The sequence below is a fragment of the Zootoca vivipara genome, chromosome 2, assembly GCF_965207765.1.
Source record: "Zootoca vivipara chromosome 2, rZooViv2.hap1.1, whole genome shotgun sequence".
NCBI lineage: Eukaryota > Metazoa > Chordata > Lepidosauria > Squamata > Lacertidae > Zootoca > Zootoca vivipara.
Window position 1 is genome coordinate 119,479,608 of NC_142584.1, and position 14,591 is coordinate 119,494,198.

General features: G+C 43.0%; 1 protein-coding gene across 1 annotated transcript; it reads right to left on the reverse strand.

Annotated features, from left to right (window-relative positions):
• Positions 1–952: 952 nt before the first annotated feature.
• Positions 953–13,952, reverse strand: LOC148687210 (vomeronasal type-2 receptor 26-like). The gene is made up of 7 exons (XM_088662558.1): positions 13,905–13,952; positions 11,220–11,449; positions 9,153–9,444; positions 5,693–6,481; positions 3,605–3,835; positions 2,000–2,126; positions 953–1,848 (listed from the first exon to the last, which is right to left on the reverse strand). The coding sequence occupies exons 1-7, from the start codon at positions 13,950–13,952 to the stop codon at positions 953–955; spliced, it is 2,613 nt and encodes an 870-aa protein (XP_088518684.1).
• Between the last annotated feature and the right edge of the window lie 639 nt (positions 13,953–14,591).

Below are 14,591 nucleotides of genomic sequence, written 5' to 3' on the forward strand. Positions count from 1 at the left end.
ATCTGACATACTTCTGAGTAAGCATACGCAGGATTTTATTGCAGGGTCTTCAGTAGTTTAGCCCCAAACTCAGGACGCTATGAATTTTTGCTTGCTTCTTGGCGAATTGAGCTCCAAATTGCTTCCCATGAAGGAGAATGGAAGCAAAGCTGCCACAAAGCACATTGGCCTCAAGAAACACTGAGCTCACTACCACCTAACAGCTGGGGTTTCAAAATGCTTGCCCTGACCAAAAATAAATAAAGTGTTGCTATCCCTTCCCCACGACACCTTCAGCAATCCTATCACAGACAAAGTTAGAAGGTGCTGTTTACCCTACTGCCTGTGAAGCCTTCAGCTCCTGCATTCATTTATGACATACAAGGCACATGTGGGGAGGCACATGATGGCAACCTGACAGACAGAGCAACTCAAGAGGCAGCAGTTCAAGCGCATCCCCGCCCAGCAGCCAAGACTCCATCCCCCTCCATTGTTTGCTCGCCTGCCTCCATTTCCGTCAAGTCCTCTCCCCTGCATGGGTGCATGTCTGCCTCCTCCAGCCCAATGGGAAAGGGGGGAGCTGCTGCACAGCTCGTCCTCTCTCTCCCCTGCCTGGCTGCCTGCCTGCCTTCTCCAGCCGGGAGTATGGGGGCGGGCAATGGCACACGGTCAGGCGGGGCTCAGAATGTCACCCCCCGTCAGGATGGCACCCATCACGCCCACCTTGGTTTGCTTGGTTTGCTTCTGGACACACATACAGAACAAATTCTAAAGTCTACTGGCATCTTCTAGAGAATAATAGGTCTAGAATATAGACAAACAAAAAGAAAGAAAGAAAGAAAGAAAGAAAGAAAGAAAGAAAGAAAGAAAGAAAGAAAGAAAGAAAGAAACTCCCCACTATAACCTGTGGTCAAGTCCAGATTCTAGTGGGGGATTTTCCCATATCCCCAGTGCAAGGAATGAAATGCCATGTTTAATTTTTTGTTCTCAGGTGCTCCTTCATATTCAGATCAGGCCTCAATATTATAATATAGCACTTGGGAATGAAAATGCATCCCAGAAGCCCAGCACTGGAGGCCAAGATAGAGAAGATCTGCACGGCTACCAGGAATTTCCCCTTTGAGCTCAGGTAGGTGGGCACAAAGGACACCCAAACACTGCAGAAGACCAGCATGCTGAAGGTGATCAGCTTGGCTTCATTGAATGAGTCAGGCAGCTTCCGGGCTAGGAAAGCCACCGTGAAGCAGATGGCAGCCAGGAAGCCCATGTAGCTGAGGGAACCATAAAACATGGCCACAGACCCTTCGTTGCATTGCAGGATGATCTCTCCAGGCTGAGAGTGCATGTTTGAGTCTGGAAATGGGGGAGAGACCCCGAGCCAGATGGTGCAGATGAGAACTTGGACACTGGAGCAGGAAATGACAACAGAGTGGGCCAAACCCTTCCCCAGCCATCTCCTCATCCTCTTCCCTGGCTTAGCAGCCAGGAAGGCCAGAACCACAGTGATGGTTTTGGCCAAGAGAGAAGAGACAGCAACTGAGAAGATGGTGCTAAAGGCCACTTGCTGCATAAGGCAGGTTGCTTTCGTTGGTTGTCCAATGAAGAGGAAGGAGGACAAAAAGGAGAGCAGGAGAAAGATGAGGAGGATGTAGGACAGGTCTCGGTTGTTGGCTTTGACGATGGGAGTGTTCCTGGATTTAACGAAGATTCCAAACACAATGCCTGTGATTAACGACAAGAAGAGGGCAAAAGAAGCCAGGAGGATCCCCAAAGATTCTTCATAGGATAAGAAGATTGATTTAGGGACACATTGATGTCGGTCCTCATTTGGATGCTGATCTTCCGGACATTTAATACATTCATTAGCATCTGCATAGAGAAAATGAGAATCCTAGCTTGTTACGTTTGTGGGGAAAGGTGAGCCCATAGGAGAGATCAGGAAAGGCAATTGAGGCTGCCTGAAATATTTGCCCCATCTTCCCATTGAAGGCCCTTTCCCCTGAGGCGCTGCCCTCCCTACCTTCCTGTGTTGAGATTGTGCCTTCTGAGCAGGGAGAACAATCGTAGCAGCAATGTGGCTTCCCTTCCTGAATGTTCTTGACATATCCAGGCTGACAGCTCTCTGTGCATCTTGAGCGAGGAATGGTCTAGGCATAAACAGAAGGCATATCTGCTTCCAATAGACAAAAGGCCCTATTTTGTGGAAATTATTATTATTATTTTTCTTTTGCAGAGCAGCCCGTCAGGGCAACAAACCTCTTTGATAAGATAAGATAAGATATCTTTATTGTCATTGTCCTCTTGCGGGAACAACGAAATTACTCGGTTGCTACATCCACTCAGATAAAGCATTCCGCATAATCCAAAATTACAAAACCTAATTAAAAACAGAAAATATAATACAAATAACAAGTAAAATAAGATGACTTCAAAGTCCAGGCTTTCCATTTAAGGCCAAAATCGCTCTAGAGAAGAAACTGTTCCTGAGACGGCTCGTTCTTGCCTGCATAGTTCTATATCTCCATCCCGATGGCAGAAGCTCAAAGAAATGGTGACCAGGGTGCGTTGGATCTCTTGAGATGTCTAGTGCTTTTCTATGGCACCTGGTGGTATAGATTTGTTCTAAGGTGGAGAGTGGGCAGCCAATAATTCTCTTTGATGTTGTGGTCTAAACTACAGAGCCAGGGCTTGCCGATCAGAAGGTTGGTGGTTCAAATCCCCGCGACAGGGTGAGCTCCCGTTGCTTGGTCCTATCTCCTCCCAACCTAGCAGTTTGAAAGCATGTCAAAGTGCTAGTAGATAAATAGGTACCACTACAGCGGGAAGGTAAACGGCGTTTCCATGTGTTGCTCTGGTTCGCCAGAAGCGGCTTTGTCATGCTGGCCACATGACCCGGAAGCTGTATGCCGGCTCCCTCGGCCTATAGAACAAGATGAGCGCCGCAACCCCAGAGTCGTCCGCGACTGGACCTAACAGTCAGGGGTACCTGTACCTGTACCTTTACCTTTACCTTTACCTTTACTTATTTAACATCCCTGTCTCATTTTTGTATACAATGTAGCATTAAAAATACAATAAACAATAAAATAGATAAACAAACAAACAAATGCCAGCATCTCAGAACCATGCAAACAGCTATAATAAAACACTCCTATGACCAGCAGCAATGACAAAAGTCCTCAGATAGCTGCCATTGTATCTGCTGCTAGGTTTTTTATTTGAATGTGTATTCAGCTACACAGGCCACCTTGAGCTCCACTGTTTTCATTCTGTTTTCTTGATCTACCAAACAGATGGGGCAAAATTCATTCTAGTCTTACCCAACCTGTTGCCCCTCAGATATATTTGCCCAATGCTGACTGAGGCAGTAGGTAGTTGTAGTCCACAATATCTGGAGGGTACCAATTTTGGTAAAGGTGTTCTGCTCTGCTTTGGAAAGTCTCTGTATTCATGGTAAAATCTTATACATGTTTAATCAAGAACCGACTCCATTAAGCTCAATGCGACTGAGCTCCAGAGAAGTACCTGTAAGATTGCAGTTAAAGTCTTATATGTTCTAGTAATCAAGCTGTCAGAGCTTGGCAGATGTCAAAGGTAATAAAATGACACATATAATTTTTCCTACCTTCTTAAAGGGCTTGGGCCACACAATTGCTTCCGGGTTAATGGTGAACTTTAGATCTGAGGATGTCTGTCTCTCTATGCTCCCAATTTTCACCCTACCACGAGAATTGTTAGGAAACAGCACCCAGTTCACGATATCAAAGTCAACGGCCAGTGCCCCATTCTCATCCAGGTACTGTCCATCAGCTGAAGTATTAGAGTAGAACTGGACTTCTTTCAAGAAAGGATGAAGCTAGAATGATGGAGGAAACTACAGCATTGATTGAGTAAGAAACTATTTTGGATTATTTGGCTGGGCTTGCTCCGCATCCTAATCTCCCCTGAATAAAGATCAGAGCTTCTCTCATCAGGGCTCATATTGACCATGTTGATTTTAGGTCCCCTCATTCTCCTTTGGGGAAACGTGTAAAATGATGCCCTTTCATAACTCTCGGAGGATTCCCTTTCCTGAGGAGCATGGGTATCAGAGTCTATCATGGATTTTTGCCAGCAGGTGAAAACTGTGGGATAGTATCTGTCTTGACCTTTCTTGGGCATGAAAGGGGTAAGATGAACAGGCAGCTTCAAACACTGAAATAATGGGCTAATGCTGCCAATTTCTTCAAAAGTCCAATAAAATACAAGCAGCACGCAAGGGCACAAGATTCAATCAAGTTTCAATCAAGTATTATTAGTACAAAAAGAGAACAATAGGAGGACCATAACACTTACAGTATCTCTATAATTTCTGTATGTTATACTGCTGGTGTTAAGGTGCTACTAAGGAATTTTCTTATTTTGCTTCGACTCAGACCAACACGGCTACCTACCTGTAACTACTGCTGGTGTGTTAGTTTAAATGAATACAGAAAGGTCAAGTTCTAAATTTAAACCGTCCGGTTGTAATGTCTTAAACATAAAAATCAATTTAGTTTCTTGTTGTCTCAATATTTTTGTGATGTCCTGCTGGTGGTATTTCTTGGGTGTATACTGCCAAATGCCAAAAAACATTAAATCGGAGTCACTATGCTTCATTCGTTAAAAAATGAGGTGTAAGAGGGGCTTCCATCACTTTATTGCGGATGCGTGATCTGTGTTCCCCTATACGTACCTTTAGTGCCCGTGTAGTGCTTCCTACATACAATTTGTTGCAAGGACACCATATGCAATAAACTACGTTCTTAGAGTTGCATGTGGTCATAGAGTTGATTTTAAAAGTGAACTGCATGTGTTCACTTTTTATTTCTTTTACTTGTAAACTGTAGGGGCACATATTGCATGAACCGCATCTATAGTGGCCTTTAGTGACAGTGGATGGTAACTCCAAACAATCAGCCTTGACCAATTGATTACGCAAAGTTCCTTTCTTCCTCAACCCTAAAAGGGGGGATCTTTACAGCCAGGTATGTCTTCCACAATATGCCAATGTTTGTATATAATTTTTCTAATGTGGCTGGCCAGGGGTGTGAACAGGCAGCTTCAGCAAGTCCCCTGGTTATGAGCTCATTCTTGAGCAGCGTGAGGGGACTGAGAAGCACACTATAGTCTATGTTTTCTCTCGGGTTAGTCCACTGATGTTTGAATAGCAAAGACCTACTCTGGCTTCCAACTCTAAAAACTCCACATATTGAATCCTCACACAGCCTCAACATCTTTTTAGGGAAACCACAGTGGAATCACATCAATGTGATGAAGGGCATCTTATAATTTTTTTTCTAAATAAAACATCTCATCCAATATACAGTGGTACCTCGGTTTGCAACTGCAATCCGTTCCACGGAGGTGGTCGCTCGTCGAAGCGGTCACTCACCGAAGGAATGCTTCTGCGCGTGCGCGAAGCACCGATAGAGCACTTCTGCGCACGCATGCACTGCGCAGATCACTTCTACACATGTGCGAGCTGCGCAGATCGTGTCTGTGCATCCGGCAGACGTTCGCCGAAGTGGTCGCTCACCGAGGTAGTTGTAAACCGAGGTTTGACTGTATATACAAAATGCTTCTTAACGAAATTACTTTATTGGTTTGAATAGGTAGCTTTCTAAGTTCCTGTCATGATTATTCCATATAGCTGGGATAAAGAATTGCCGTTTGCAAAAGTAAAAGGACATACCTGCCATGGCTGTAGCCTTGGAAGTTCCACCCTGCCTCCTCCGCCCACCAACACTTGATTTGATCTGGATGAATATGCTGCATTCAAGGCCTGAGCCACAACATGGATACTTAAGTAATTCACATAGCTGTCTTGGGACTGGATTCTTTCATTCGTTTCCCGGGGCAGCATCTTCAGATTCTCCTTCTCCTTGCATCTTTTCCAACCCCTCACAGACAAGGCAAGCTTTGAATATGAACAATCAAATTCATGGTTCCAAACGGGTCGAGTAGGAAAGTATACTGGCTCATAGTATTTATATTTTGTCATTTTTTTGGATTTCATTACAAAGGAGAAAGAGCCGTGGGCATAACGGAAAGATGCAGTATCATGAAACAAGATTGTGTTCTGAAGAGCTGTGGTTATCCAGACTTTCCCTCCGGTTTCTGTCCTTTCAAGTAAAGACTGTACCTCCATGATTATATAAAGTCCATATTGAGAGTCTGTACAGTAAACAAATACATTGACTTGTCTCCACATGGCAGGGGCTTTGTGGGGTAGCCACATCCAGGTTTGTAGTAATACTCTTTTTGTGAAGGCAACACAGATTTCCCTTTTGATCAGCAGGGGTGTCAAAGTACTCAGGAACTTTTCTCCATTGTCATTGTCTGGAGCAAAGAGCCCAATCCATGTCCACTTGAAATGCAGGAGGAGTTGGACCATCCCCTGGTACTGAATCTCTTGCTTTGGTGTCATGCGGTAGACAAAAGGGGACTGGACTTTATCGTGAAGAACGAAGCCATAGCTGATCTAGTGATGAAAGGAAAAGAGACTGGGGTTTTGTTTTTCAGGACAATGATCGAACACTGTACTTCTATATACTTCATTTAAGCTATTTATATACTGCTTAACGGCAATAGTTTTCAAAGATTCAATACAAAAAATTGAGAATGTAAAACTGCTGCAACTTTTTTTAAAAAAAGAAGTCTTATTTAGGCCCTGGTGCAGCCAGCCAAAATATTGCTTTTCCTGGCCAATGAGACGCAGGCGATGAGGAGTGTTTATTGGTTTGTGCAAAGCCAACAGATTCACTGGGACGTTTTTCCCAAAGGCTGAACTCCGGGGTGTTATCCACCTAGACTTTTTATAGGGTTTTCAGACAAAGAATTCATATAGAATCCAGTCAAAAAGCCCCAGACATCTGTAGAGGGTAGCTGGCAAAACACTCGTTGGATACAACTCTTTGCGATGCCTAGTCTGCACCTTGGCGTGGCAGACCTTTGAGGGCCCCTCACTTCTTACTAAAGTTCTGAAGTCTACATAGATACAAGCCTACATACTAAAAGAGAGAATTGTAACCTGAGATTTATGTTTACCTAGATAACAAGTCTACATAAGGGTGAAATAGATGATCCATATGAATTCAGAGAGGAAGAAAAGGGAAGAAAGGGGAGAAGAGGAAGAAGGACTAGGGGAAGGACTAGAAGAAGACGCATGCTGTGATTTGATTCCAGGGAAAATTCTGGAAATGACAGAGGAGAACTGCAATCCTGAAGGAAATGCAATAACTATGGGAGAGAAGACTGCTGACCTAACAGAACTGAACTTTGAGAAAGAAGAGGATGAAGAAGAAATCACTGTTTCACCGGTGGGAGGGGTGGAACAGGGAAGGGATTCGATCCAAAAGTCCCCCAAAAAGGAGAAAAACAAAAGGTTGTTACCCCAGTGAGAGAGGGGGAGAAGGAAGCAGGTGGGGGGCAGAAAGAGAATGAGATTGAAGATAAAATGTTGGGAATACAGCAGGGGGGAAAGGTTGAGCAAAATCTAGACTGGGACAGAGCAGGAGTGGGGTGAGGAGGAACTGGGGTGATTTTTTATAGGTGGATAAAACACGGTTTGAACTCGGAAAGCATTAAGGAGCTGGCTGAAATCTCTGGAGACATCGATTCCAAGGAAAGGGGGTAGATTAAGTTTCAAGGGTGGGAATAAAAAGGGGGGGAAAGATTTTGAAAATTAATTATGAATATTTCTGGGTAAATTGGAAGAAAGAATGTAATATTAGATTTGGAAACTGCAATAATTAGTGATTAATAAGGAACTCAAGAAGGGGAAATGAGGAAGTCCGAAATGTTTAGATTAGAAATTGGAAAATATGATTATGTCTTTTTATTTTTATCTTGGTTTTTTTTCTTTCTATTTTTCTTTCACTCTTCTATACAAAATGAATAAGAATTATTTAAGAATAAGGTTATGAAATGGGAGATAAGGCGTAATTTTATGATGCTTAGCGAAGATTTGGAAATGGTAAGAGTTAATTATTAATAAGGACTGTAAGAAGGGGAAGTGAAGAAGCTTGAAGAGATAAGATGTGATAATATTGTTATTTTTCTTTTCTGTATTTTTGTATTTCTTTTTTAAATTTTTCTTTTCTTCGTTTTTGTTTTCTCTATGGAAAATTCAATAAAAATTATTTTTTAAAAAAATCAGATGCATTCTACCAAGCATAACTTGCATTTTTACAAGGTGGCAAATGTTGCCAAGCATGCTTGACATCCTGAGCAAGTTTGCAGATGACACCAAATTGGGAGGGGTGGCTAATACCCCAGAGGACAGGATCACACTTCAAAATGACCTTAACAGATTAGACAACTGGGCCAAAGCAAACAAGATGAATTTTAACAAGGAGAAATGTAAAGTACTACACTTGGGCAAAAAAAATGAAAGGCACAAATACAGGATGGGAGACACCTGGCTTGAGAGCAGTACAGGTGAAAAGGATCTAGGAGTCTTGGTAGATCACAAACTTGACATGAGTCAACAGTGTGATGCAGCAGCTCAAAAAGCCAATGCAATTCTGGGCTGCATCAATAGAAGTATAGCATCTAGATCAGGGGAAGTAATAGTACCACCGTATTCCGCTCTGGTCAGACCTCACCTGTAGTACTGTGTCCAGTTCTGGGCATCACAGTTCAAGAAGGATACTGACAAGCTGGAACGTGTCCAGAGGAGGGCAACCAAAATGGTCAAAGGCCTGGAATCGATGCCTTATGAGGAACGGCTTAGGGCAGGCATCCCCAAACTTCGGTCCTCCAGATGTTTTGGACTATAATCCCCATCATCCCTGACCACTGGTCCTGTTAGCTAGGGATCATGGGAGTTGTAGGCCAAAACATCTGGAGGGCTGCAGTTTGGGGATGTCTGGCTTAGGGAGCTGGGTATGTTTAGCCTGGAGAAGAGAAGGTTAAGGGGTGATATGATAGCCATGTTCAAATATATGAAAGGATGTCATATGGAGGAGGGAGAAAGATTGTTTTCTGCTGCCCCAGAGAAGCGGACACGGAGCAATGGATTCAAACTAGAAGAAAGAAGATTCCACCTAAACATTAGGAAGAACTTCCTGACAGTAAGAGCTGTTCGGCAGTGGAATTTGCTTGTGGTCTCTTCCAACTCTATGATTCTATGATTCTAACCCAGTTCTTACCTGTGGGATCTTGTAGATACCTGACATGCTTGCAATATGTGTGGAGGTGTCAGATTCAGCCCTTTCAAGAACAGCCAGTGGCATCTTCCATCTTCCACAGCTGTAGTTGGGAATGTTGATTTTCCCTCCAGAAAAGAGGTCTGTCATGGCATCAGAAGTTGTTCTTCCCTCGAAAAAGGTATCATAGATGCTGTAGCCCAGGGTGATGTTGGGTAAGAGCCTTGGGTTATGATTGATCTCCCGAATGGCATTTGGGAAAGAATAAACATGCCAGACTCCCCCATCAAACCAACTGGGGGGGGAGACCTTGTCAGTTCATTTTTATTTATTAAATTTGTTGAACACATTTCATGCAAATATCACATGGTGGTTCACAGCATAAAAACACAAAATGAGAATCCAAAATACATTATTATTCACTTTTATCCATGAGAGCACCCACTTTTCTTGCCACTCCAAATGACTCAAACCAAAGTCACTAATTCTGTCTATGAACTTCCAGAAAATAATTTCAAATTGAGAATGTGAAACTCCCCAGTTTTCATGCTAAGGATCTTGATCACAGTATTCAGCCTTTCATGATATTCTGAGAGAGGCAATGAGGGAATGAGTCCCCCCCCCCTTTTTTTAACTGTCCTTTTTGGGATTTTTTTAAAAAAAACAATTTTCATTAATTTTCCAAAGTATTACAAATCAAACCAAATTACTTTCATTGAATACAATTACTTAAAATCAGGTTTCCCACTCCTGTTTCAATTGCATTTTGCTTACGAATGAAAGCCTGCAACTCAAACACATCTCACAGCTTCTTCTACCTTTGAGAAAACAAGTTCTGCTTTGGGGAGCATGACTGAATTTTTAAAACTTAAATTGCAATGCAAAATGCATTGAAACGCTGCTTTTCATGAAATATTTTAATAAACAAATGAAATAAATCACAGGTCCCCTCACATTGACATTCTGGTTTACAGCCCCAGAAAAGACCTATCCTAGTTTCAATCAGATTTATCTCCCAGTTTTAATAGCAAAGAGGGTGTTTGTTGCTTTTTAAAAACATTGTGCTCCTATCCAGTGTTTCCCGTTGTATTTGATCCCACCGAATGAGATGCTCCCTCAGTCTTGAGACGTAAGATAGGAGATATTTATTTATTTATTAGGGGTACAATAAAACAGGCTGAACCAGCGACAACAAATCATGCAATCTGCAAGATGAATTTCTATATAGGATGATGGATAGTGCTGGGGCATGTTGAAAAGGGGAAATGTAGTCTCAACTTCCTGGAAGTCAAATATAGATCAAAGGGTTGGATGCTGAAAGCCTCCAAGCCAAGATGGGTGAACTGAAGTTTTTGGTCTTAGAGGACAACATGAATATACTGAGCACAAGGGACATCAGGTGGAATGGAGAGAACCAGTGGGTCATGGTTATCTCTGGATATAAACTAGATGGGCATTCCAGAGGTGGTATTACTCTGTATTTCAAAGAAAGCCTTGAGCCCAGGAAACTAGAAATCTTGAAAGCATTGTACACCTTCACAGAATCTTTGTAGGTGGTGATATAGCCCCCCCCCAAAGTGATAAAAATGCTCAAGGGGACCTTCAGATGATGAATGAAATCAAGTGTAGCATCTAAAAGGGGAGACATTGTGATAACTGGTCACTTCAACTACCCTTACGTAGACTGGCTACATACAGTATGTTTCCAGTCATGGCAAAGAGGTGACATTTCTAGACACCCCAAATGACTGTGTACTAGACACTTGATGCTGGAACTGACAAGAAGGGCAGTGAGCTTGGACTTAATATTGAGTAGTGCCCAGAACATTAGTGGTAAATTCTGGCACCTCTTTTTCTAGAAAAATATCACTGACTTTATGAATGTATTGCTACCTACTCTCCAATTCTTTTACATAAAGAACAAAAGAATAGCCTGCTGGATCAGGCCAATGACTCATTTGTTCATCTATCATTTTCTACCAGGTGCTTGAGGAAAACCAGGGAGGTGCCGGAACTGAGTCCTGATGATCTCCTGCTGAAAAAAAAAGTCCTGAAGGCAGCATTACTTACTACTCAAATTGGGTTAAGGGAGTGCTGGTAAAGGTGAAGGGATATTGACCTCCAATCATTTGTGAAGATACGATCCCACTAATGAGCTGGTCTCCTGTCCTGTAAAAATTCACAGCCAAATCTTGATCCCTGATCAGATTCAGTGGGCATTTAGTCTGCATCCCATAGGTTGCAAGAGGCAGCAACAGAAGCAGTGTTGTCATTCCGGGTCTACTTGCTACTACACTTTCCTATTGATAGTTCCTCTCAACTTTGTAGCCAGCCATTCAGAAGAAATCCTGTCTCACTGAAAGAATGATGTTTCAGGGACTTGCAATCAGATGGTATTTTATACATCAAACCTTTCAGTCACAGTGGAATAAACAAACCCCTGTTGCCCTTGATTGTGACGCTTAGTTCGCTGTGATTCTGATTATTGTAAAGGGAAGAAAAATCTCCCCTGAAACTGCTCTGCAGGTGCAGAGCAGGAAGAAAACATGTTTACTAAGTAGACTGACATCCAAAACCACAGTCTTCATTCAAATCCTTAAAGGTACCAAGCTTTCTCCCAGCTTTGCAGATTAGAGCCTCACCAAGATCCATTTGTCCAAAATATTTCCGTTCCATAAGCTTTTTTAAAAAGTGTCTATACTTTTCAGATTTCAATGAGATCTTTCATATATGTCTTTGAAGTATCTGGTTTTAATGTCGCTTTTTTTCTAATTTAGTTGAACCACCACCTTTCTGAGTCATACCCCTCCCCATCCTCTCACTATATATAAGCGTCTGGGGACTTCTATTTCAGTGTATCTGAAGAAGTGTGCATGCACACGAAAGCTCATACCAATGACAAACTTACCGTAGTTGGTCTCTAGGTGCTGCTGGAAGGAATTTTTTCATTTCTTTTATGCGTCAAAACTGTTGATAATTGGCAACTTTGGGACTGTTCCACATACAAGCCCATAAATTTTCAGCAATAAATAATTTGAACTCTTAGCACAAAAATGATGAATATATCCCAGGCAAGGGGGCGGGGAATCATTTCTGCTATGAATGTATTTAATCTGCAAAGTGAACACAGTTCACAAGCTCTTCAGCAATCTGCACAACCAATGCCCCACAATAAAAGGTCTCTCAATACGTTGCACAACTCCACACCCCCCCCCATCCCTCCCAATCCTTGGCCATAGTAGCTGCTGGGAACTGGATACAGTGGGTTCAGATGCCTGCTTAATGTTTAATATTTAATCTAGCAAGAAACATATTCCGCCTGCTTCCAGTAAAATTAAGCCAAAGAATTATTCATCTTTGAGACATGATGATTTCGTGACACATACTTAGGCTATTGGTCTCCTAGCCCCTTGCTGGAGGAAAAAGACCAGCTTTCTAGTTTACATCAATTGCCCAGTTTGAGTTTTTGTCCATGGAGTTTTCTTGGCAGGGATACTGGAGTGGCTTGCCAGTTCCTTCTCCAGGTGGATCACGTTTAGTCAAAACTCTCCACTATGACCTGTCCATCTTGGGTGGCCCTGCATGGTATAGCTCATAGCTTCTCTGAGTTATTCAAGCCCCTTTGGCCCGACAAGGCATTGATCCATGAAGGGGTCCCATGGGCTGTAAGAAGATCAAACCTCTCCATTCTGAAGGAAATCAGCCCTGAGTGCTCACTGGAAGGACAGATCGTGAAGCTGAGGCTCCAATACTTTGGCCACCTCATGAGAAGAGAAGAATCCTTGGAAAAGACCCTGATGTTGGGAAAGATTGAGGGCACTAGGAGAAGGGGACAACAGAGGACGAGATGGTTGGACAGTGTTCTCGCAGCTACGAACATGAGTTTGACCAAACTGCGGGAGGCAGTGCAAGACAGGAGTGCCTGGCGTGCTATGGTCCATGGGGTCACGAAGAGTCGGACACGACTAAACGACTAAACAACAATAACAAGCCCAGTTTGAGGAGCCAGGTCACGGTCAGCAGCTTTAAAGGGTCAGAGAGCAGAGAACTGCACTAGAAATCTATGGTTTCATTTGTGTTTCAAAGGAGGAAATATTCTTTCACTTCTGTGACAGCCATTAGGACATGTATTTTTGTAATGGGATGAGAATGTATGGCAGTGGTTGAAGGTGACAGGTTCCAGCAGGGGAGAGGGAGACGGCTTTAGCATTTAGTGTGGGAAGGTTTACTTTAGCAGAGTTAAACAATCTCCTTTTCAAGTTTATGCAGCGATCAGCTTGTTGCTGACCTGACTCGTCTGAGTTCTACTAATAAAGATGCCTTCCTGGTTAAAAATCCCTTTGAACCCCTCTTAAAGAATACACACACGAAATCTGATTCATGTTAATATAAAACTCTCAGATTCATTCAGGTTTACAGAACTGTACCTGAAGGCAGGCTTAGGTTACATAACAAGCAAATAAACTATACCAGAGGGAAGTTGGTCCTGAGGTGACTGCAACTGATCAGTTATCTTTCAAAACTACTGTACCAGCAACCAACAAACTGGTTGTCACGGCAACCGTTTAGAACATGGAGGCCGTTAGTCCTCTGTCGGAATGTTGCACTTGACTGCACCTTTAAACCCCACACCTCCTCCTCCTCTCCCATTATTTCCCAGCTTTCCCCCTCATCTGCCTCTGAGCTGTGACCTCCCTCAAACTCCTGGTGTAATTCTGGGATGCTGACAATGATGCTTTTGGATCTCTGACTTACCTTAAACCTGGTGAACTGTACATTGCTGTAGTACCGTAGGACATACATACAGAAATAATTCTAGAGTATACGGGCACCTTCTGGGAAACAATAGGCCTGGAATCTAGGTTGTTTTTTTAAAACAAACAAACAAACAAACAAACAAACTCACTCCTCACTATAAGCTGTGGTCGTCCATATTCTGTTGGGGGACTTTCCCATATCCCAAGTGCTAGGAATCAAATGCCATGTTTATTTTTTTGTGCTCAGGTGCTCCTTCAGAGCCAGAGTGCTCCTTCTGACTCCCAGAGAACTGGGACTCAGAAACTCTTAGAGGTCTACTGCAAATCATCCAGATATCTACCAGTAGATCTTTTTCTATCTCTTTCCCACCAATATTCAAATATCTTTTTTGACCCCCGCAACCAGCTGTGATCAAATGTCTTATTTAGCTTTTTCTTGTCAGGTGCTCCTTCATGTTCAGATCAGGCCTGAGTATGATAATGTAGCATCTGGGAATGAAGATGCAGCCCAAAATGTCCAGCACTGGAAGCCAAGATAGAGAGGACCTGAACGGCCACCATGTATTTCCCCTTGGTGCTCAGGTAGGTGGGCACAAAGGACACCCAAACACTGCAGAAGACCAGCATGCTGAAGGTGATCAGCTTGGCTTCATTGAAGGCCCCAGGAAGCTTCCTGGCCAGGAAA